Source organism: Protopterus annectens, chromosome 3.part1, assembly GCF_019279795.1.
Source record: "Protopterus annectens isolate FY-2018-M chromosome 3.part1, PAN1.0, whole genome shotgun sequence".
NCBI lineage: Eukaryota > Metazoa > Chordata > Ceratodontiformes > Protopteridae > Protopterus > Protopterus annectens.
In genome coordinates this window covers 407,027,153-407,052,990 of record NC_056732.1, presented here as the reverse complement: position 1 = coordinate 407,052,990, position 25,838 = coordinate 407,027,153, and the positions used below count along the sequence as shown (strand labels likewise).

At 41.3% G+C, this 25,838-nt stretch overlaps 1 protein-coding gene across 1 annotated transcript in view; it reads left to right on the top strand.

Annotated features, from left to right (window-relative positions):
- TOP2B (DNA topoisomerase II beta) overlaps window positions 1-25,838 on the top strand; it is a gene marked incomplete in the record, with an annotated part of 2,991,925 nt that overhangs the window by 230,191 nt on the left and 2,735,896 nt on the right. Inside the window, 1 exon segment of the mRNA XM_044066877.1 lies at window positions 10,085-10,288. Within this exon segment, the coding sequence (XP_043922812.1) occupies window positions 10,085-10,288 (204 nt within the window).

Below are 25,838 nucleotides of genomic sequence, written 5' to 3'. Positions count from 1 at the left end.
CCAGGCAAGCTAAATACACTGGCAGACGACCTAAGCAGAAATCTCATGGACCCACATGAGTGGAAGCTGGAACCAAAGATGTTCAACCTTTTGAGAATCAAATGGGGGAGCCCAGAGATGGACCTGTTTGCCTCCCCTCAGAACTACCAATTGGACAAATTTTGCACAAGGACTTCCCACAAACAAGCTTGGAAAGTGGATGCCCTGTCCTTCAGCTGGAAAAACCCATTAGTTTATGGCTTTCCTCCTCTGCCTCTCCTCTCCAAAGTGCTACTAAATATGAAACCAGACAAACCAAGGACAATACTTATTGCACCAGACTGGCCACACCAACACTGGTGTACCCCCTCTTGCACAGTGTGTCACTTTGGAACCATGGCACCTACCTCAGGCCCCTGCCCTGCTGTCCCAGCAGAGGAGGGTCAGATTCTGAACCCACAGCTTCAAACCCTGAACCTTGCAGCCTGGCTAATTACATGACCTCTCCTTTACCATCCCTCAGTAAGCAAGTGATGGTCATTCTGGAGGCAAGGAGGCCTAGTAGTAGAAAATCATATGTTGAAAAGTGGAAGAGATTCTGTTCCTGGAGTCAAACACAGGGAATGGACACAACTGTGCCTAATTTACCGCTCATTCTTCAATACATAACTGAGATGCTTCACAAGGGCCTTTCTTTTTCTTCCATCAAAATTAATTCCTCCGCCATCTCAGCTCATTATAATACAGAGCCGCCCCATTTCTCTCATCCACTGCTGAAGCAATTCCTCAGAGGGGTCAAAAACTTAAGACCTCACAGGAGAGCCCCTATTCCAGCCTGGGACCTTAACTTTGTTTTGGAAAAGCTCACTCTAGCCCCCCGAGCCAGCTGCAAATGCAGAGTTGAAATTCCTTTCTTGGAAAACAGCCTTCCTTCTAGCCATCACTTCAGCAAGAAGGGTGTCTGAATTACGGACTCTAATGGCAGTGGTGCCTTTCATCATCTTTTATGAGGACAGAGTGTCCCTCAGGACCCATCCCTCCTTTATGCTCAAGGTGGTATCCAGTTTGGCCCTTAGTCAGTCCATTTATTTGCCAACTTTCTTTTCTAATCCACAGAACAAAGGGGAACGAATTACTGCACTCATTGGACGTGCACAGACAACTTAGACTTTACTTGGACAGGACTAAGCCTCTCAGGAAATCTGAACATCTGCTGGTTTCATTTTGCTGCAGGGGCAGAGAGGGTAAGGCCATTTCAGAGCAAACCATTTCTAAGTGGATAGGCCATTGCATTAATTTCTGCTCATTTCAGAGCAAACCATTTCTAAGTGATAGGCCATTGCATTCATTTCTGCTATAAGCATCATGGAAAACCTACTCCACAGGTGATAAGACCACATTAACCAGGGCTTCATCTACCTCTACAGCCTTTCTTAGAGGTGTCCTTGCCAGGGATATCTTAGAAGCTTCTACCTGGAGTTCTGTACATACCTTCACCAAGCATTACCACTTGCCAATCTTTTCTAAATCCAGAGCTGGTTTTGCCACTACAGTCTTGCAAGGCCTTATATCTGGTCCTAATGCTATCTGAATTCCAAAATCTTGGTCCGGCATCGGTTGCTGTCGCTTCTTTCCTGACGTCAGTGCGCCAGGGGTATATATGATGCATCCGACACCATTTTCTTCAGTCTTTCTTGCTGCGTGGTGCCCGAAGCAGAAGCAGTTCGCAAGTGTCGGTCGGCCGACTCTGAGATTTTCGAAGTCGAATTTCTGATCCGAAGTCTTAAATAAAGCTAAGTACCCCATTGGGGAAACTTTTTTCTTGCCTCAGACCGATGTCAGAAAAAGTTAACAATTGTATTTCTTGTGGGAAGCAAATACCTCATAAGGATTTTCATTCTTATTGTATACCTTGCCTAGGCCCAGACCACAACGTCACTGGTTGTCGCTTTTGTGCTAGGTTCAATAAGCGTACTATAAAATGCTTTGATTTTGCACGACACTACTTCGGTAGAAAATGTAACTACACAATGCCGTCGGAGCAACCGACTACCGGCGTGCACAAAAAACGCAAGGATAAGGACAGGCAGCCTAGACTCAAGCCAGACTCCGAGGCTTCGGCTGGGCCGTTCTCCGGTTTTCAGTGAGGCTCCTACGCAACCCCTGGCTACTGCAGAATTGGAACCTGAGACCGCTTTGGATCCTTTGGCGGAGAGTGCTAGGCCGACGCAGCCATTTTCTTTAGACCCTACCGACGACATTGCAGAAAGAGATGGTGCTGCAGAAACACCTTCGGTTTCTGAAGGTGTCTTCAGACCGACTACGCTCACTATAAAACCGTATCCTAAGCTTAAGACTCCTCTTAAACCAAAAAAGACTGCACTTCAGTCTCCAGTTCAAGGCTCCATGCCTAAGAAACAGATGCTTAAAATGGCTGAAGATTTGATCTCTTTAATCAGAATCAGCCCCCCCCCCCCCCCCAGACAAAAGGCCTAGACAAGAGGAAGATTATGCCTCCTCTGATCAAGTGTCTATTTCCTCAGGCTCCTCTGACGAACAAGATTACTCCTTTCCCCCTTATGAAGATTCTGATGCTGAGGATTGCATTCCCTCAGCTTCTCCCCCTGAAGACTACTCCTTTGGGGAAACTTTACACACTGAGGGAACATTTTCACTGGGAAGGTCAGGACTACTCTGACTCAAAGAAAAGGCTCAGAGAGTTTATTTTACTCCCCCAGCACAGACCTCTTGCTATCCTCCCAGTTTTAGACATTGTGGATGATGTTTTACTTAGAATCTAGTTTAAATCCAGATTCTCTGCCTCCTGCTCTAGCCAAACCAGACCGATATTAGAGTGCCTGACTCCCACAAATTCCTTTATAAAAGCCCTGTTGCTGACCCAGAGACCATCTCCCAGGGTCCCAAAGGGGCTAAGGCTTCTATGGCAAAAAATCCTGCACCCTCTGAAAGGGACTCCAGAGCGCTAGACAGGTGGGTGAAAAAGGTTTACACCTCAGCCACTCTAGCTATGAGAGCACTAAATTGTCAGTTTCACATGCTAAAATACCAGCAATTTCTAATGTCTCAAATAAGACAAAAAATGAGCACACTTCCTCAACAGTCTGAATTGAAAAAATTGCAGGCTGTGTTGCATGCAGCTGAATAGGTGGGCAAACATACTTTACAATGTGGATTTGATTCTTTGGAAGCTTCCTGTAGAGCAGCTGTTACTGGTTCTGTTATACGTAGGCATGCTTGGTTAAAGGAACAAACTCTGCCTGATCATGTTAAAGCAAAGCTTCTAGATGCTCCCTTACAGCAGGATGTCCTATTTGGAGTTAAAACAGAAGAAGTCTTAAAGAAAATGGAGGATAAGGCAAAATCTATGCAGATGGTCAAAGATTTTTTTACAGGTTCAGCCCCCTCGCTAAAGCAGAAATTGGCCAACAAAAAATTGGCCCTTTCCAGCTACTGACAGACCACAGAGGGGTAAATACAGACGCCCAAGAGGCAGAGGACAACCACAAACCCACTACAAACCTCGTCAATGGGGCACTGCAACACAGAAGGGAGGAGAAGACAGGCCCCAAACTACTAGAAGGCAAACTCAATGACTTAAACCTCATATGGCCAAGCAAGACTCTCTTGGCAGCTCCCTTGGGAGGAAAATTAGCACTTTTTTCAGACAACTGGCGCATCGTCACAAAGGACAAATGGGTCCTAGACATAATTTCACAAGGATACCGATTTCATTTCCACACCTTGCCAACGAAAAGAGGAATGCCAAACCTGCCACAAAATCAATGGGCAGAGGCACAAAAACAAATTACAGCTCCCATGGACATGAGAGCCATTCACCTGATACCTACACGGGAGCAAGGCCAAGGATTTTACTCAAGACTCTTTCTAGTTCCCCAGAAAGGACAGTGCCTGGAGACCAATTCTGGACCTTTCAATTCTGAACACCTTCTTACAAGTACCCAAATTCAAGATGCTAACACTACAGCAGCTTCTTCCCATGTTGGGCAAGAAAGCGTGGCTAGTAACTTTGGAACTCAAGGAGGCATACCTGCATGTCCCTATCAAACAAAATTGCAGAAGATACCTCCGTTCCATTGCAGGTTCAACCCATTATCAATTCTCTGCACTGCCCTTTGGCTTATCCACTGCGCCCAGGGTTTTCACAAAATGCCTGGCACCAGTAATTGCATACTGCAGACAGAGAGGAATTCAAATATACCCATACCTGGACGACTGCCTCATCCAAGCAGAAAGCAAGGACATCCTCTTACATCTGGCTTTTGTAAAACATCTTCTAAGTTGCCTAGGGTACACCGTAAACGAAAAGAAATCAAAACTAGTACCCTCACAAAATATGACATTCCTGGATGCCAGCTTGAATACAACGGCCCAGAAGGCTTATCTGACGCCAGACAAACAACAACTGACTCAATATTTCAAAACAATGGCAACAAAGACCCAACTCCCAGCAAGAAAAATTCTGCAGGCCGTGGGCTTCATGGCATCTTGCATACTACTAATACCATTTGCAAAGCTGCATATGAGGAAATTACAGTGGTACCTAAAAAGCGTATTGTCTCAACACAGCCACAGCTTGGACACAGTGATATCTCTCATTCCCTGCTTTCAACAAGAGTTTCTATGTTGGTCACAGGCATGTCGCCTCAACAAGGGTCAACCTTTCACCTTGCCCCCAGCCAGGCAAACTAGACAACAGATGCATCGGACTTTGCCTGGGGGGTGCACACATGGCAGGACAGTGTGTTCAAGGCATATGGACTGCAGATCAAAAGAATCTGCACATCAATCAAAAAGAAATGCTAGCTGTACAGAATGCCCTGACAGCCTTCAAGAACCTCTTACATCCAGGACATCTTACAATAAGGATGGACAACACCACAGTAATGTGGTACATAAACAAACAAGGGGGTACACACTCCTACCCTCTATGCAGGCAAGCAGTGACCTTGTGGAACACAGCACTGGCTTACCAAGTTCAGCTACAAGCTCAATTCCTACCAGGAAAAAACACATTGGCAGACGACCTCAGCAGAAACATCATGGATCCCCACGAGTGGAAACTGGATCCACAAGTATTTGCAATGATAACTCAAAAATGGGGCCATCCAGACATAGACCTGTTTGCCAGCTTTTGCCAGCTCCCAAAACTATCGGCTAACAAAATTTTGTACAAGGACACTTCACCATCAAGCTTGGAAAGTGGACACACTCTCATTCAGTTGGGAAAACCTGACAGTATATGCCTTCCCTCCATTGCCCCTTCTCTCAAAGGTGCTTCTGAAAGTCAGAAAGGAGAGACCCAGAATGATACTCATAGCCCCAGACTGGCCAAGCCAGCACTGGTACCCACTATTAAGGAATATGGCCCAGGGCCCACCTTGGATTTTACCACAAATTGCTCATTTGCTCACACAGCAAGACAATCACATTCTACACAGCCAGCTCAAAACCTTAAATTTGGCTGCATGGCAAATCACCTAAGCAACCATCCAGCTCTTCTTCCTCAAGCAGTTATGGATGTTATTCTGGAAGCTAGGAGGCCCAGCACCAGGAAGGCCTATTCGGACAAATGGAAAAGTTTTTGCGCATGGAACCAAGCTAAATGCCAAAATACACTTCAGCCTCACATGCCTCAGATTCTACACTATTTAACTGAGATGTTGCACAAAGGACTTTCTTTTTCATCTATTAAAATCCACGCCTCGGCTATTTCAGCCCACTACAACACGGATCCACCCTTATTTTCACATCCACTTCTAAGGCAGTTCCTCAGAGGGGCAAAAAACATTAGCCCCCCCCCCAGGAGAGCACCTACACCAACCTGGGACCTCAACTTTGTTCTGAAAAAACTTACGCTACCTCCTTTTGAACCAGCTTTCTCTGCTGATCTAAAGTTTATATCCTGGAAGACTGCCCTGCTGCTAGCAATAACTTCAGCCAGAAGAGTCTCAGAGCTTCAGGCACTAATGGCAGTGGAACCTTCCCTCATTTTCCATCAAGACAGAGTTTCTCTACGAACTAATCCTTCCTTCATGCCTAAGGTGGTATCCAGTGTGGCTCTAAATCAAACCATCCACTTACCCACCTTCTTTCCAAATCCACAGAACAAAGGAGAAAGACTCCTGCATTCCTTGGACATTCACAGGCAATTTCGTTACTACTTGGATAAAACTAAGGTTTTCAGAAAATCTGACCAGCTCTTTGTATCCTATGCTGCAGCTTCACAAGGGAAGGCTATATCAAAACAAACCATTTCCAAATGGATAGGACATTGCATTCGTTTTTGCTATACCCATCATGGAAAACCAGTTCCTGCTACCATAAGGCCCCACTCTACCAGGGCAGCAGCTACATCTACAGCCTTCCTCAGGGGGGTGCCAACCAAGGATATTTTGGAAGCTGCAACTTGGAGTTCAGTACACACCTTCACCAAACGCTACCACTTATCACTTTACTCTAAGACTAGAGCTGGCTTCGCCACTGCAGTTCTGCAGGGCCTTCTAGCCTCCTCTAACCCTCTTTGACTCCTCCCATCCTTAGCTTTGGGATTCTACCCAAGTTTGATGATTGCAGTCCAGGTTACCCTCCCTCCATCCCCTCTGATCTAACTAAATCTTTACAATTCCTTTGTGATGTATTTGCTTATAGCTGGAGGGATATTGTGTTTGTGCTAAATTTTTTAGATTGGTACTAATTACTGACCACCTTTTTGGGGGCACCTGACATCTGGGGCAAGAAAAACTGAAGAAAATGGGGTTGGATGCATCATATATACCCCCTGGCGCACTGACATCAGGGAAGAAGCAACAGAAACCGACGCCGGGCCAAGACTTTGGCATTCAGGCCGACTGCGGGACCGCCTGACGACAGGATAACCCAAGTGTGATGACTGCAGCAGGGTGTACACTCGAACATCTACATTTATGGTAGGTACAAAACTGTACTTTCTGATTGCACAGAACACTTAAATCCTTGTTTTTTAAGTAGGTTTTCAACACAAAAAATAGCCCCTACTTTTGAAGTGCACACAGAATAGAAGTTGAGTTGTAGTGAAAGTCACTGATTTTATTCCATTGTGAAATTTCATTTATCTTCTCTTGTCCCTTTTCAGGATCATGATATAAACAGAGTAGAATACTGTATTTGTATGTACTGCTCCAAACTATGACAGTGAAAAGATGCCACTGCCAATAGAAGCGTTTCTGAGGGAAGTCTAATAAATTAAATAGCAAAACAACTAAATGAATAAATAGAAATGTTTCATTTAATTCCATGTTTAAACCTTTAGGTTGTAAGTGTTCAAAACTTATAAAAACAAACTCTCTCTCCTTGTAAAACCTGCAGCAAGTTTACATGAGCAGCTGTCAGGAGGATCACTGTAGTAGTCTAGTGTGACTCGTGAGCAAGAGGGCATAAACGGCCAGAAAATGTATTTTTATCTCCTCATGAAATGCTGTGCCATCAAAACCTGTCAGGAATATAGCTATTCATATTTTTTTTTTCTTCCCAAACTTGTATGCTGTTATGGTACAGGTATATTGTCTTGCTGTTTGTTTATTTATTTTATTTATTTTACATTTGTTGACCAGGAAAGTCCAACTGGATGCATGCCCATTTTCAGAGGAGGCCCGGGGAGGAAAGCTCCCACAGTTAAAATTTTAAAGCAAAATTTAAGGTGTATGCAGAAGTATTCAAATTTACATAGATGGTACTAAACTTAACATGTACTAGTAACATAGCAAACAAGCTTAATGCAAATTTACATAGTACCAAACTTAGCATTGCCTAGTAACATAGTATTGAAGCTTAAGATTTGGCATATTTACATAGACTGAGCACATCTTTTACAGGTTTAGGTTGAGGCATTACATAATGGTGAACACTGTTAGTAGGAGTTGCATTCTTTGTTTTATACAGTTGAGTTGTGAGCAAGTTAGCCACAATAGGGAGTATAGCAACAAAGACGGCAAAGATTAGACATAGTAGGGAGTGTAGTAGCAGGAGAAGAGACAGAGATGGGGAAACTGGATAACAGGTTAAGTAAGAAAAGCAGGAGGCTTAAGTAGCTTAAGTATAAAGTAAGAGTAGCGGTGTAAAGAGCAAAGTAAAGTTTAGTGGATAGATAAGTGTGTCCTAGCAGTGACATATGGGTGTTGACTAAGGGGGTAGAATTGGAGGTGGAACTGGAAGGAAGCTAGAGAAGTTACATTCTTTTGTTGATGAAGCTGAAGTCAGAGGGCAAGAGTGAAGGGAGAGGGTTAGTGAGGGGGGGGGGGTAGTCAGCCAGGTGGGGAACATGTGCATATCCATGTGTGCCTTAGGTGTTCTTTCAGGAGTCTTTTAAATGCAACCTTTGATCCTGCTGAGGTAATAGCAGTAGGTAGGGTGTTCCACATTTTGCTTATGTGGTTAGGGAAGAGGGAGTCCCCTGATGTGTTATTGGTCTTGGTGACCTTGATTAATTTTTTATCGCTAGAGCGAATTTGTTTAGTTTTAGCTTGTAGTTCTAGTAGATTGGCCAGAGCTGGTGTTTTGTCCAATAGTAGTAGGAGATTGTGGGCAAAGGAAAGCTGATGATATTTTATGATGTTTTCTTGGAAAGCTGTTTTATCCCAATAATACACCAAGTGTGCAACTTATCGTAATTTACTGTAGTATTTTCCTGACAGTTCACATTTCCATTCAGTTGGAATGGAAGCAGTTAACAGTAATGTTCATCTTGAATCCTTACGCTGGTTGGTTTGCAGTACTCCAGCATTTGTTTCCTGCAAATTCTACACTGTAAAAAGTGTTTGCAGAAATATAAAGAAATTTGAAATGCTATGTAGTGAAGTTGCAGTGATTTCTGCACGTTTGGTTTGTAGAGTACTCTGTTTGTGGTCCCCTTAGAGATAGGTACCAAGTAAGTTGAAAAATGAGGGTGGATGTCCCACAGTGTGTGCATATTTGACCAAACCATAGACTGTGGCAGAAACATTTTATCAGTTTGGATTGGCTGCTTGCTTCTACCAGCAGTTTTATTGCATGAGTAGCCAATATTTATTTCCATTTTCTTGTAATATTAAAACCTGCAGCTGGTAATAAACCTGGAAGCCTTGACTCCAAAGTTTGTGTTTCACTTTTCAAGTCTTAACTTGTTTTTAGTGCAATGGGTTACTGTAGCAATAACCCACACCTGGGTGTGGGTAATGCTGGATTTACCCACGGTTGATGTGGTTTGGTCACGAGGGCGAAGCCCGAGTGGCCAAACAAAGACAACTGTGGGTAAATCCAGCATTACTCACATGCAGAAGTGGGTTATTGCTATTATACAATGACATTATTTAAGAAAAAAAATAATTACTTTACTTAAATAATGGTATTGTATAATGCCTCCTTGCTGCCCTTCCGCAGCTGTGTGGTATTTTGCATCAGAGCTGTGGACAGAAACAATGGAGAAAGCAAGATCTCTGTTGCTTTTTACAAACTGTCTCGCTATGTTAAAGGAATTTAGCATAGTGAGACAGCTTTAAAAAAAGCAACGGAGAATCTCCGTTGCTTTTTTTTAAAGCTGTGTCGCTATGTTAAACCCATTTAACATAGTGAGACAGTTTTGAAAAAAGCAACGGAGAAAGCAAGATTTTCGTTGCTTTTTACAAAGTGTCTTGCTATGTTAAAGGAGTTTAACATAGTGAGACAGCTTTAAAAAAAGCAACGGAGATAGGAAGATCTCCGTTACTGTTTTTAAAGCTGTCTTACTATGTTAAACTCGTTTAACATAGCGAGACAGTGTGTAAAAAGCAACGGAGATCTTGTGTTCTCCGTTGCTGTAAAAAAAAAAAAAAAAAAATTATTACACTAATGGAAAAAGTCCGGGCGACCGGACCTTTTTCCATTACTATAGCTCTGATTTACAACATGCACGCTGATTAGTTTTGAAATATTAATGGGGGGTTGTTGTATAAATAGCTTTTAAGCTGCATATAGTTATTGAAATGCGTTTATTACTTGTTCTTTGTGGATTGTGAAAACTGCCAAAAGTGACGAGGAACAAATAAAACTCTTTTTTCTTTTTCTTTTATAGACTTTATTTAACCAGAACAGTACTGGAAAAAATGAAGAAATACAGCCAGCAAAAAAAGAGAAAGAAGAGGTTGTTCAGACAGTCAGTAAAAATGATACCTCAAAAAAAATGTCAGTTGAACGAGTTTATCAGAAGAAAACACAGCTGGAACATATTCTCCTTCGTCCAGACACATATATTGGTTCTGTAGAACCAGTGACACAGGTAAAGTAGTATGGTGGTTTTTGCAGGATAGCAGTCTTTATTTCGGTGTTAACAGTTAAAAGTTTTTTTAAACTTGTAATTAGCCACTTTTTCTAGGTCATTGTGAGGAAAAATTACAAGGCTTCTTGCATGTCAGTTTCTCTCTTATGGATGTGAAGTACTTTTTGCCAGTAAAACTGGTCTTTGGTAAATAACCTACTAAGATTTCTTGGGAACATTCTGCAGTAATCAGTAAACCATCATAAAATCAATAAGGGGAAGTCTTTCTGGCAGAGTATGAAACCTGGCAGATTAGACATTCTCCTTGCTTGGATGGCAGAGGGATACATGCATGTTGCTAATTTCCTTAGTTTGTCTTCTACTTTCACCACAGTGCTTTCTGTGTTTTTGCACCAAGGTGGTATTTTGACTGGTAATAGTGCATTATTGACAAAGTATGTTGGGGCTGGTGTTTTTAAAGGTGGAGGAATTCTTCTGTCAGATCTTTTGAGAGAGGAAATAGAAATCAGCAGTGTGTTTTAGGATCGACAGCTGCTGCTGGTATAGCTATAGATTTACTGGGGTCTGCTGAATTGTAGTGTGCCACACATTTTTGATGCTGGTGAAATTTGACTGAGTATTCTACTTACTGGTATGGCCTTTGTGGGTTTTGCCCAGTGTCCATATGGTCGAAATCTCAGGTATTTTAAGAAATGATTCACTTGACTTGCCGTTCGCTAGGTGGTCTTTACCTCTATAATTGGCATTGAAGGTACTAGAAGTGTAGCCATATTTCATGTTCATGTCTTTCTAGTAAGTTACATTAGATGTTAATACTGCAGTCCTTTACTAAAATGTTACTTGCAAGTAGACATCTGTCTTTGCCTGTATTTCGTAAACCACATGCACATATTGTATCCTGATGTCAGGTTACCTTAAATGCTGTGAACGTCGACTGGAAATGTGACTCCACTGGGAAAGACTAACCCTGATTTTTTTTATGTCTATATCTTGTGAATCTTAGCACTTCCAGGCAGAATTTTGTTTTTCATGAGACTGATGAACATCATTTTGCCTTTTGCTTTTTAGCAGCCGGTGATTGTGTTGGTTGATACTTTATTGAAATATTCTTTTTTCATGGCATGGTGATACCAGAAAAAGGGCAGCCACAGTGGTGCGGCGGTTAGTGTTGTCGCCTCACAGCAAGAGGTACTCTGGTTCGATTCTCGGCTGGGGTGCCTTCTGTGCGGAGTATGCATGTCCTCCCTGTGGTCACGTGGGTTTCCTCCGGGTGCTCCGGTTTCCTCCCACATTCCAAAGACAAGCAGTACGTGGATTGGACACTCTCTAAATTGGCCCTAGGTGTGAGTGGGTGTGTGTGTGCCTTCTGTGGAAGGTTGGGCACTGGGCTGGCAACTCGACACTGTAAAACTCCACTGCCAATCATGAGCGGACAGATGATCCGCTGTGGCGACCCCTAACCGGGAAAAGCTGAAAGAAGTAGTAGTGATACCAGAAAAAGTCACCATTGACAGACGTTCTCCTTAAGATTGCCATTGTTCTTATTTTAAAAAACAGAAAATAACGTGGCAACCTACTGACAGGTACAATCCTTTAAATGAAGCGCTTTTCGTTCAATGTAATTCTTTGAACTTCTTCAGGTACATGTACAAATTACAAATTGATTTAAATATCAATGATATCAAGTCAGCTGATCCTAGCTTACTACAAATTAAAAGGGCTACACTATAGTGTTAAAAATACTTGAAATGTTTAAGGTAAAACCATTAAGGGCATCACAGAGCAAATAAAACCATTTACAATTCCAATTCATCCTAGTGTAATATAAATACAGGTGTAAATTGTATATTTTCAAAATTCTTATTAACCATTGTAATAATAATAATAAAAAATAATCATAATAAAAAAATAATAATGATAAAAGCATTTGTTTTTATCATTTTTTATTTTTATTATTATTATTATTTTGTTATTATTATTACTATTATTATTTCAATGGTTAATAAGAATTTTGAAAATATACAATTTATACATGTATTTATATTACACTAGGATGAATTGGAATTGTAAATGGTTTTATTTGCTCTGTGATGCCCTTAATGGTTTTACCTTAAACATTTCAAGTATTTTTAACACTATAGTGTAGCCCTTTTAATTTGTAGTAAGCTAGGATCAGCTGACTTGATATCATAGATATTTCAATCAATTTGTAATTTGTACATGTATCTCAAGAAGTTCAAAGAATTACATTGAACGAAAAGCGCTTCATTTAATTAAAGGATTGTACCTGTCAGTAGGTTGCCACGTTATTTTCTGTTTTTTACAGTTGTTTGTTTCTAATTCGAGTTTGTACGTTTGTTTGTCGGCATGGCAGCCAACCAGCTGAGCGGTACACCAGAACTTTTTCCTTTAACGGAGAATGACACTGCTATTGCAGAAGATACAACACTTCTTAGTGTTGTACAAATCTTATCTCAACAAGTGCAAAAGCTTACGGATAGAGTGGAGGTTCTTAGTGCTTTATAGGGCAAGCGCATTCAACAAGAACGGCAGCAGCAAAAGTTACAAGGTAACGAAGCATCGCGGAAGGGCTCTTCCGGAATACTTGGGGCATGTTTGAATCCACAACTGGAGCTTATTATTCCATTGGGCCAAAATGGAGCAGTCGCAGCATGTAGTACACCAGTTGCAGCAAGTAGTACACCATCAACAACCTTTGGAACTATCCCTAATGAACAGGGGAATAATTCTGGATCAAGTCAACAGGACTTATTGGACAATGGTGGCCAAGGAACTTCAAATGGTAATGGAAACGACAGTTTCAGAGTAGTGGTTCAACAACAGAGCACGACGGTCCCAGGGCTTATTGGAATTCCGAATTTGAAAGAATGGCTGACTTTACCTATGGGTATGTACTTTGACAATAGTCAACCATGCATAAGGAATCCGGCTAGGGAAGTAATAAGTTTACTTGATCTTTTAAATAACTTTGACCATGTTTTACTAAAATGTAAGAAGCTGAAACTGGAGATAGAATATTTTTCTGAATGTATTAGATTACAACTGGTACCTAAAGGCCTTCGAATTTGTCAATATCCAACGGGCCTTATACCAGAATCCCAATTCCACATGGAACTTGTGGAATTATTTAATAAACAGGGTCTGGAATTACTTAATATTATTTGTAAAAACTACAAGATTTTAGCGGATGAATTAAATCATGAAAGCATGATTTTGGACTCTCAAATTAGGTCTCATCTTGACTTTGAAAGATACAAATATGAATATGTACGTATCTTTCAAACAATAGATGCATGCATGTTGAAAGCTAAGGTGGTGAAGTGTAAAAAACTTGAACGAGACCGATTACAATGTACTAATGGCATTGCCTATCCTCGTCCTCCCCCAGCACAACAATGGCAGACAAGGGGAAGTCAGACATTAACCGGTCAGGTTAACCATAATAACCAGCCACATTTAACATCTCTTAACCAACAAGTGGCTAATATTGGGGTGAATAACAATCAAAATGTTCAAAATATTGACCACACTGATTTACACAGCAATACAGAATCCCCACCCTCCACCCCTCCGAATTCAACAAGTAATGTGGATGGGCCACGTAGAAGTGAGCGTTTAAAAAATCAAAGTAACAACAATAATGGGAATAATAATAGGAGAAACAACAATGGACAATGGTCGGATAACCAGCAGGTTTTTCAGAAGGGAAGAATTCAGAACAGGAGGAGCCAACGGAAGAAGTACAACAAATGGAGATAACCGAAGCAAGTACTGTTATTACACCTTCGGTTATCTGGAATAGTGAAGGGGATTTTTCAGTATATAATTACTCTTCAGCTGTTATCCAATCTGATTTGGTTAATATGCTAGCAAAAGGTCTTACTTTTGTTCCACTTAGGAGACCGAACATTACTAACCATGTAATTGATCTAAAAATGTATGTCAGGAAATTAAATCTACAGGTCTTGTTTGGTGATGCAAATAGGATACAAGTGGAACAATATAGAGTTCCTAGCACATTTAATCCCCCATTGCATAACTCACTACACATTTTTGAAAAAAATATGTGAATTGGACTTTAGGTATTATAACACATGGTACCTGACATCAGGAATGGAAGGGAATTTAACCGAGCAGGAGCACGAATGGATTGAACATTTGAAAAAACTTAATGTCTGCATCATGAAACCAGATAAAGGGGGAGGGTTGGTATTTATGGATCCTATTGATTACGATAATAAAATAGAGGAAATATTAGTGTCAGATTCATACACACAAGCATCTCTTAATGAATACAACCAAGCTAATCAAAGGATCAAAATATACATAAATGATCTCTTTATTGAAGGGAGAATTGATTTAAATATGTATAACTTCATGATTATGTTAGCACCGACAGTACCAACAATTTTTGGAGTACCTAAAATACACAAAAATGTGTTGGACCCACCCCTTAGACCTATAATAGATGGTAGGAATTCCGCAACTTATGCATGTTCAAAGGTGATAGGATTCTAAAGAAATATGTGACTTCTGAAGCAGGAATATGTAAGGACTCATGGTCATTCTTGGAGAAAATTAATGAAATAGAATATGTCGATCAACACAATTTTATAACAATCGATGTAAGAGATTTATACACCTCTATACCCCAAGATTTAGGTATTGAGTGGGTATCACAGAATCTCAAACAAAAAGGTGCTTCGTACATGGAAATAGCACTAGTAGGAGAATTGTTAGACATTGTTCTATCACATAATTACATCTATTTTAAGAACAACTTTTATCATCAAATAAAGGGGGTGGCCATGGGGTCCCCGTGCGGTTCAACCTTTGCTAATTTAGTGATGAATCACTGGGAATACAGTTACATATTCAAAGTAGACCATATTTATAAACAAATAGCATATTTCACCAGATATTTAGATGATATTTTTATACTGTTTAAAGGGAACAAAGAACAAGCTGAACTTTTGGTAGATTATTTCAACCAAACAACGGATTTCCTAGAATTTACATATAGCTATCATGAGAAGGAGATAGCATATTTAGATGTACTCTTAGTTAAGAACACGCTAGCTAAAAAATATGAAGCAAGAATTTATAGAAAACCTTCATATTCTAATACGTTTTTACACTTTACAAGTGGCCACCCTTTCCACCAAAAGAAATCTGTGGTTAAGGGACAACTGGTCAGGGCAACCCGAATGACCACCACGGATGAGGATTTTAAGGTAGAATGTAATGTATTGAGACAAATGTTCATTAGAAGAGCATACCCTGGAAAGTTTCTAGATTAAATTATAATGGAAGTGATGAATAAAAGAAAGAGTGGAACTTCTCAACCTATTTTGAGTAATAAAGAGGACACAACTGAAAATATGATTATAGTTGTAGGAAATAATGTAGTAAACAATAATTTAATAGAAAACACTGGTAATAGTATAATAAATAAAGAACCTGATAGTTCAAGTGTTAATTTTGTCATTACATACAACATTGATTTCCAACATATTAAAAGTATTATCTGGAAAAATTGGAACATTATTACTCAGGACAAAGAACTTCTTGAGAAATTAGGATTAGATGTTCTTCATTCCACATTGCTGCAGTCCTAACCATTGGGTAGTCCGCTGTCCAGTCGGCCCGAATACCAAAGTATATGGCTGACGTCGGTCAAGGCGCATTAGACTGACGTCAGGACGTCAGGGTACTAATGCGCATGACCGACGTCATATCCTCAGTCTTTTTTGCCGCATGGTCCGATGCAGAAGCAGTTTTGCGAGTGCAGGTTGGCGTTCTGAAAACTTTCCGAAGTCGGAGTTTCAGACCGAATCAAAGTTGGCTAAGTACCCGCTAGAACATTTTGGTTTTTCTTGCCTCAGTATTTAACCGGATGTCAGAAAAAGTGAATAACTGTATTTCTTGTGGGAAGCAGATACCTCATAGGGATTACCATACTTTGTGTATACCTTGTTTAGGGCCTGAGCACGACGTTGTTGGTTGCCGCTCTTGTGCTAGATTTAACAAACGCACTATTAAGAGAAGGTTAGACTGTGCCAGGTTAGTGTTTGGGAAGCGTTGTAATTATAAAATGCCGTCGGATGCTCCGACGCCCGCTTCGTCCAAAAAGCGCAAGGACAAAACAGCAAAGCCTAGGGTTGATGAACCGCTAGTCCCGGACGCCGGTTCTTTAGAAGGCTCAGTGGAGCCAGAGGTTTTGCCAGGAGTTTCTTTGGAGTCTCAGGCAGAGACTTTACTGTTACAGGATGTGCCCTCTCAGGAGGTAGGCCAGGCTGAGGGGGCTTCTCAGGTAACTGTTCTTCCCTCTCTTCCCAAGGTAGTTAGAGCCTCTCCTTCTGTTTCCAAAACTTCTTTGAGAGGTAGGCCAAGTTTAGCTTCAGTGGGGGCTTCTCCTAGCACTTCAGGTTCGGTGCCTAAGAAACATATGCTTAAAATGGCAGAAGATTTAATTACTATGATTAGAGGCTCTATGCCCCCTCCTGATAAGAGGCCTAGGGTGGAACCTGAGTTTGAGAGTTTTGAACAGTGTTCAGAGGCTTCTGAGTCTTCAGCGGAAGACTTGCAGGAGTTTCCTCCTTATTCTGATTCTGATGTGGATGATTCCACTCCTACAGCTTCTCCTCCTGAGGATTTCTCATTTTCAGAGACTCTGCATTCCATGAGGGAGCACTTTAAATGGGAAGGCCAAGATTACTCTGATTCCAGGAAAAGGCTTAGGGAATTCTTATATTTACCCCAGCATAGGCCCTTAGCTATACCTCCTGTGTTGAATGTGGTGGAAGATGTTTTTGCAGAGGCTTCCCTGAACCCTGATTCTTTGCCTCCTGCTCCTGTTAAACCTGATAGGTACTATAGGGTGCCTGAAGCTCATAAGTATCTGTTTAAGAGTCCTAGGGCAGACCCGGAAACTATTTCTCAGGGGCCTAAAGGTGTTAAGGCCTCTGTTGTTAAAAATCCTGTTCCCACTGATAAAGAGGCAAGGGCTTTGGATAGGTGGGGAAAGAAAGTGTATACTTCTTCCACTTTAGCCATGAGAGCGTTGAATTGTCAGTTTCACATGCTAAAATATCAAAATTATCTCCTTTCACAATTGAAATCTAAGGTGGATGCTTTGGCGGAAGGTATAGAGTGTAAAGAGTTGCTGGATTTAGTTCATGTGTCTGAACAAGTGGGTAAGCATTCTTTGCAATGTGGTTTTGATGCTGTGCAGGCCTCCTCGAGGGTGGCTGCCACTAGTTCTGTTCTTCGCAGGCATGCCTGGTTGAGGGATCAGAATTTAGCAGAGCATGTTAAGACTACGATTTTGGATACTCCTTTACAGTCTGATGTGTTATTTGGTTCGCCTGTGGAAGCAGTTTTAAAGAAAATGGAGGACAAAGCTAAGTCTATGCAAACTGTTAAAGATTTTTTGCAGGTGCAGCCACCGAAGTTTAGTAGAAATTGGCCTACTAAGGGATGGACATATCCTGCTTATGATTCTCAGTCTAGGGGTAGGTCTAGACGTGGTAGGGGCAGAGCTCAAGGTTCTTTTAGGCCTAGAACAGGGGGTTCACCTGCTCAGACTTCTGGTGAGGGCAGGGGTCAGTCCTTTCGTAAACAGACCCAATGACCTGCCTTTTCAGCTGCCAGTAGATTCTCGTCTGGCAGCTCCTTTGGGAGGAAGACTGTCTCTGTTCAAAGAAAATTGGGATTTAATCACTCAAGACAGATGGGTGTTGGATATCATTCACCACGGTTACAGGTTTTATTTCCATACATTGCCCCCTTTCAAAGGCATGCCAGACGTTCCCCCTCCACAAAGGAAAGAGGCTCACAAGCAAATTTCTCTGTTACTCCAAATAGGGGCCATTCAGCCAGTCCCTTTACCAGAAAGGGGCCTAGGATTTTATTCTCGCCTGTTCCTAGTACCAAAGAAGGGGAACACGTGGAGACCAATTTTGGATTTATCTATCCTCAACACTTATCTGGACATTCCCAAGTTCAAGATGTTGACGTTACAACAGCTTTTACCTCTGCTGGGCAAAGATCATTGGATGGTAACTTTAGATCTCAAGGAAGCTTACCTTCATGTGCCTATAAGACTAAATTGCAGGAAGTATCTGCTGAGCTGGAAATTCTCATTATCAGTTCTCTGCATTGCCCTTTGGCTTATCTACTGCCCAGAGTATTCACAAAGGTTCTGGCTCCAGTGATAGCTTACTTCAGGCTAAAAGGAATTCAAATCTATCCTTACTTGGACGACTGCCTGATTCTGGCTCAAGAAAAGGAAGACCTTCTACAGCATCTGGAATATATCATAGCAGTGCTAAGATGCCTAGGGTATTCTGTGAACGAAATAAAGTCCAGTCTAGTACCCTCTCAAGACATGTGCTTTCTGGGTGTGAGACTGAATACAGCAGCCCAGATGGCCTTTCTAACCCCGGACAAACAAAAGAATCTTTCCAGTTACTTCCATCAACTATCTCTTCAGTCCGGGCTGACTGCAAGGACAGTCCTTCAAGCCTTAGGGTTCATGGCATCTTGTATTCTGGTGCTTCCCAATGCCAAACTGCATATGAGGAAGCTGCAATGGTATCTCAAAAATGTGTGGACACAGCACTGCCAGGATTTGGACACTGTCATTCAAATAATTCCTTGCATTCAAAAAGAATTTTTGTGGTGGGCTCAGGAATGTCACCTAAACAAGGGACTCTCTGTGACCCGGCCAGAGGCGAGTCAGATTTTAACGACAGATGCCTCGGACATTGCTTGGGGAGCTCATCTAAATGGAAAGTGGATACAAGACAAGTGGCCTGCCAGACTACAGCATCTACATATCAACATGAAAGAGATGTTAGCAGTCCAGTTTGCATTAATGGCTTTCAAGGAGTTACTTCTTCCTGGGCAGGTGTTGATTCTAACAGACAACACAACTGTCATGTGGTACATCAACAAACAAGGGGGAACACATTCTTATCCTCTATGCAGGCAAGCAATGATTTTATGGGAAACTGCGCTCAGCTTGCAACTAACTCTTCAGGCAAGGTTTCTGCCGAGCACAGAACTCCTTAGCTGATGTGTTAAGCAGGCAAATCATGGATCCCCACGAGTGGAAACTGGATCTTCATGTATTTCAGAAATTGACAGTGTCATGGGGAACTCCAGACATAGATCTGTTCGCTTCTCCACTAAACCACCAGCTGCCAAAGTTTTGCACAAAGGGGTTTCATCATACAGCTTGGAAAGTGGATGCTCTTTCTTTCAGTTGGGAAAATCTTCATGTGTATGCCTTTCCACCTCTGCCTCTTCTCCCAAAGGTGCTCCTAAAGGTCAGACAAGACAAGCCAAGGATGATTTTAATAGCTCCAGATTGGCCTCGCAACACTGGTACCCACTACTAAGGAGTCTGGTAAGGAAGCCTCCATGGCCTTTACCTTTGATTCCACACCTGTTATCTCAGAAGGACGGTCACCTGCTCAATGTCAAGCTTCACTCTCTTCATCTAACAGCATGGCATATTCTGTTTTGAAACACAGCAGGTCTCAACTTCCTCAACAAGTTTTCAATGTGATTATGGAAGCCAGAAGACCTAGTACAAGGAAAGTGTACGCAGAAAAATGGAAGAGATTTTTATTTTGGAGTGCAGCAAAGAATTTGGAGATTTCTGAGCCTAATTTGAGTGTGGCTCTTCAATATCTTACTGAGTTATTGGACAAAGGTTTGTCCTTCTCTTCCATTAAGATTCATGCTGCAGCAATTTTCAGCTCACTATGATTGTGACCCTCCATTGTTTTCGCATCCTTTGTTCAAGCAGTTTCTTAGAGGGGCAAAGAATATAAGACCCCCACGTAGAGCTCCTACTCCTGCTTGGGATCTCAGTTTTGTGTTGGAAAAACTTACTCTACAACCTTTTGAGCCTGCGGCTACTGCTGAATTGAAATACTTGTCATGGAAGACTGCTTTTTTGTTGGCTATTACTTCTGCAAGAAGGGTTTCTGAGTTGCAGGCCCTTATGGCAGTAGAGCCCCTTTTGATTTTCCATAAGGATAGGGTATCATTACGTACTAATCCTTCCTTTATGCCTAAGGTGGTTTCTAGTGTGGCTTTAAACCAAACTATTCATTTGCCTACTTTCTATGCAGATCCCCAAAATAAGGGAGAAAAGATTTTGCACACTTTGGATGTACATAGGCAGTTACGTTATTATTTAAGCAGGACTAAGGATTTCAGGCAGTCTCAGCAGTTGTTTGTTTCTTTTGCTTTGAGTTCTCAGGGCAAGCCTGTGTCTAAGCAAACTATTTCTAAGTGGATTGGGTTTTGCATTTCATTTTGTTATTCCCATCATGGCAAGGAGATTCCAGCTGGGATTAGGCCTCATTCCACTAGGGCTACTGCCACTTCTACAGCATTTCTAAGGGGTGGCAACTAAGGATATTTTGGAGGCAGCTACTTGGAGTTCAGTACATACTTTCTCTAAGCATTACCACCTTCCTCTCTACTCTAAATCTAGGGCTGGTTTTGCCACAGCTATTTTGCAAGGCATGTTGACAGCTCCTGCTTCCTTATGATTTGCCAGCCTCCCTTACCTCTGCTTTGGGATTCTACCCAATGGTTAGGACTGCAGCAATGTGGAATGAAGAACATAGTACAGTTTTGTACCTACCATAAATGTAGATGTTCGAGGATCCACATTGCTGCAGTCCAATTTACCCTCCCTCCTTCCCTCTGTGTTTAGGGGTGGTGGTGTGGGTTAGGCTATATTATTGTAAATTTGTATATATTGTATATATGTTTGGTGCAGGGTTTTTTGGTGTTTTTGGTTTAGGCCTTGTCTTTTTAGGGTCTTCTGACATCTGGGGCAAGAAAAGACTGAGGATATGACGTCGGTCATGCGCATTAGTACCCTGACGTCCTGACGTCAGTCTAATGCGCCTTGACCGACGTCAGCCATATACTTTGGTATTCGGGCCGACTGGACAGCGGACTACCCAATGGTTAGGACTGCAGCAATGTGGATCCTCGAACATCTACATTTATGGTAGGTACAAAACTGTACTTTCCGAAATTCACAACACGAAGAGATAGGACTTTCAAAAACGTATTTGAAAATTTGGAGAAAGTCACAACCAAACTTAAAGGTATGCAACAATGTTACTCCTGCCCGTACTGTAAATACATTCATGTAGGTACATCAATAGATATTCAGACTAACAGTAGTAAGAACAAAAAAGTGTTGAAGAGTACGGGTAAATTTAACTGTAACTCTAAAATGGTCGTATATTTATCTAAGTGCACACAGTGTCCCAGTTTCTATGTAGGCAAAACTAAACGTAGACTGAGGGACAGAATATACGACCATTTATATAGTATTAAAAAAATTTAACCAGGATAGTGCATTAGCCAAACATGTTCAAGAAAACTCTAGTCATACTTTTAAATTTTGGATTTTAGACCAAATGGCACCAAAAATAAGGGGTGGACCAACAGAATTGGAACTAGAGAAGTTGAAATTAATATGGCAAATACACCTGAACGCATATAATGAGCCCGGACTCAATGATATGTGTTCAATTATGCCTATCTTAAAAATTAAAAGTTTAGGTAGATAGTTACATGCTAGCATCTGTTTCATCAATAGATGTATGTACTGCTGTCTAAATAGGAATAATGATATTGGGAATCTTAAAAACTGTTGTTTTTATCATTATTATTTTGTATTATTATTATTATTTTGTTATTACTATTATTATTACAATGGTTAATAAGAATTTTGAAAATATACAATTTACACATGTATTTATATTACACTAGGATGAATTGGAATTGTAAATGGTTTTATTTGCTCTGTGATGCCCTTAATGGTTTTACCTTAAACATTTCAAGTATTTTTAACACTATAGTGTAGCCCTTTTAATTTGTAGTAAGCTAGGATCAGCTGACTTGATATCATAGATATTTAAATCAATTTGTAATTTGTACATGTATCTGAAGAAGTTCAAAGAATTACATTGAACGAAAAGCGCTTAATTTAATTAAAGGATTGTACCTGTCAGTAGGTTGCCACGTTATTTTCTGGTTTTTACAGTTTGTTTCTAATTCGAGTTTGTACATTGTTCTTATTTTGTTTGAAAAAAGGTTACTGTGCTTTAAACTGTGAACTGTGTAAGATTTTGTAGAAAACAAACTGCTTTCTAGTACTGATGATGTGCTTTCTGACCCCCCCCCCCCAAAAAAAAAAAAGGCTGCAGAGAATGCAAAAAGTACACATCCACAGTAGTGAAAGATACTGGTTGAGTTTGGGAGGCTTTTTTTTTGACTGTTAGCTCATCTAAGGTTTGAAAGTGTAAAATTCTGAATGCACGTCTGTGTTTAATGTGAGCTTTGCCCCTTGCACTCCTTGGTGGTCTTCAGGTGGTTTGCAGCTTCTGGAACTTGTTAAGCTTCCAAAATTCCTATTAGTGGTTTACTTACCTCAGAAAGAAACCAAATGCTATGTCCGTAGGTGATACAAAACAAACACAGTTGGCCAGCAAATGTAACAGATGAAATCAGCCCAATAGATAAAGCGATTTAATAGTATAAATAACAGACCGGTTTCGGCAAAAATATGCCTTCAGTGTTGGAAAAAACAGATGTCAGCATCTGTTACATTTGCTGGCCAACTGTGTTTGTTTTTTACTTACCTCAGAATCATTTGCTGTCTTTTAGTCTTTTTACCAACTTGCATATACTCTGCTACTTGTTTTTTTCACCTCTTTTTTGGCTTACTGATAGCACAGCCTTTGGTCTCTTTGCTCCTTACTCAGCATGCAGAAAGAAGAAACTTGTTAAGAAGTCAGGCCAGCTCTGAATTTGCCTCTGACACTGGTGGGTGACTACTGTGGCTGATTTTTATTCCTCCGACCACCCATCTCTTCCCTACCCAGTCCTCTTGGTGTTGCATTCTTCACTTGGGCTGGGTTTGGGGATATGGTAGCTAGGTCCAGTGTACCCAAGGTTAAACGTGTCATGGGAAGGATGTACTTAAAATATGACACAGGAAGCCTTTTTCATTCATTTCCATGGACAGGACAAATTTACTGGGATTTATTTAAGGAACTGCCTTTTCTCAACCTTGTGAATCGTAAGGTAGGAAAGAAGCGCGCTCCCTCTCATTTTGATAGAATTTTTCAGTCAGAAGAGTAGATGTTGCAGGAAGAGGGTTGCACCTCAACAAAATTTTTCACGCTGAGCATTCTGATTCCAAGGAAAGTATAGTACTGTAGTGTTAGATTTCCCTGAAGAGATTTCTTTTACTTACATTTTGTCTAATGTGAAAAGGGTTTTCAGTGGGACCAGAAGGAGATTTCAGCGGCATATATATCACATTCTGCAAATGCTCAAGGCTAATTTTGTTCCTCTTGCATCGCCTGCTTTAGAGAGTGTTTATCTTGCTGCCTCTGACTGGCTGTAAAAGTGCTCCACATGCCCCTGTAACTGGTTTCTAACCTTAAAGCAGATCCATCAATGAATTATCTTTCTAAATCTGCTGCTAAATAAGTTACTGCTAATAACTACATACCATCTGACAAAGATTTGAAAACAAATTGTTAGAAAATGTATTCTAGTGTTTTAACCTGATAGTTTAAAATTCTAAAAGTTACAGTTTTGCTTGTTTTTTGAGAATATGCAGAAGTTAATGGTTAACAGTGTTCCTTCTGAGGTAAACAGTTTTTTAAATGCTTCTGTGACAGCTGTTTCTCAGGTGATTAAGCATGTTTCAAAGTGTGCTTATGATGCTTCTGCTGCTTTTGTATCAGGTTTGAGGACAATTTCTTGAGTTCATGCTCAAAATCTTCCTTAAGTTAATCTAAGGTTTTAATAATTTCTGCCTTTGATAATGAGACGGCTTGGCCCCTGTGCAACTGAGGAGTTTAAGAAGTGAGCTGAAAAAGGAAAACAATCCAGTGAATGACTCAGGTTTTTCAATTATTTTCAGCCCAAATGATGATTTTCTCTCTTCAGCTCCCTTTTCCAGTAGGTAGTTAAAGCAGTGAGAAGCCACAATTAAAAGTGGAAAGGAGGCTGCAAAAAAAGTCTCTAAAAATCAAGAAAAGCCCCCTCCCCAAATACACATACGGGCAGTCTTTCATAGGTTCATACTAGGCTATCTGCCCTAGGGCATTTATAAGCCTAGCCAGTGTGTGTTTGGCTTTCGCCACCCATTTTAAATGAATTTTGCTATGCCCTTTTTCGAGGTTAGTATACTGTGCCTCTGTCAAACAGTGACACAGAAGTGATACCCGGGGTAAACCTACGATCTCCCATCCACTCATCAAGATTCCTCTTGAAGAGAGTCAATGAGGGACACTGCCTAACCTGGACTGGGATTTTATTCAAGAGTGAGGGGAGCCTCTGGGTTATGAATCTGTCCCTCCAGCATGTCCTAATTATTTCAGTGCTGAGGTTCAAGTCTCTCGAGCGCGTAGCTCGATGGGGTTTGGATTTTCTGAGGTGCAGCATGTCTATTAATTCCAGGTTGGACATGGCTTTATAAGTCAGGCACAGATCGCCTCTGAGCAGGCGGTATGCCACTGAGTAGAGCTGGAGTTTCTTTAACCGGGCAGCATATGGCATCTGTTTGAGCCCTGTGATCCTCTTGGTGAGGTACTTTTGGGGTCTTTCCAGTTGTTGCAGGTGTCTGGTAAGGTACATCCCAAAAGGGGCATTGTACTCCGTTATGGGCCTGATGAGGGATGAGTAAAGAGGCACGATGACCTCCCCTGATCTAGATGTGAATCCCTTCATGATTAGGTGGGCTATATAAAATGTTTTTCTAACCACTTTGGCCACGTGGTTTTCAAATGAGAGATTGCTATCGACTTGGGTACCCAGATCCCTAATTACTTCTTCCGTACTTAATGGATTACCACCTATGTGGTAATTTGTGGGCACTTTATTTTTGCCAAAGGGGATGACTATACACTTTTTGGCGTTTAGCTTGAGGCCATGGGTCTGGCACCAGTTGTCTGTTGCTATGAGGCCCTTTTGTAGGATGCTTGTGTTGGCTGGAGAGTCGATTATGGCGCCTAGTTTGCAGTCATCTGCGATCTTGGTCAGCCACAGTCCTTGTATTTCCGAGAAATATATACAGAACAAGAGAGGTCCCAGGACTGAGCCTTGTGGGATGCCACTTGTAACTGGTTTGGAGTCTGACATGGCTCCAGCAATTCTAACCATGTGGGTTCTGTCCTTGAGCCAGTTTGCAACCCATCTAGTGACATAGGGGTTTATATTTAAGCTGGTAAGCTTATCTATAATGCCCGAGTGGGGTATTGTATCGAAGGCTTTTGTGAGGTCCAGGTAGGCTGTGTGGACCACCTTCCCCTCATCAATGGCCTTGGTGACTGTTTCAAAGAAATCGACCAGGTTTAAGAGGCAGGATCTGCCCTTAAAGCCGAACTGGGTAGGATCCAGTGTCTGTAGGTCCCCAATATCTTTATTTATGAGGTCCACGATGATCCTTTCCATAGCTTTGCAGACCAAG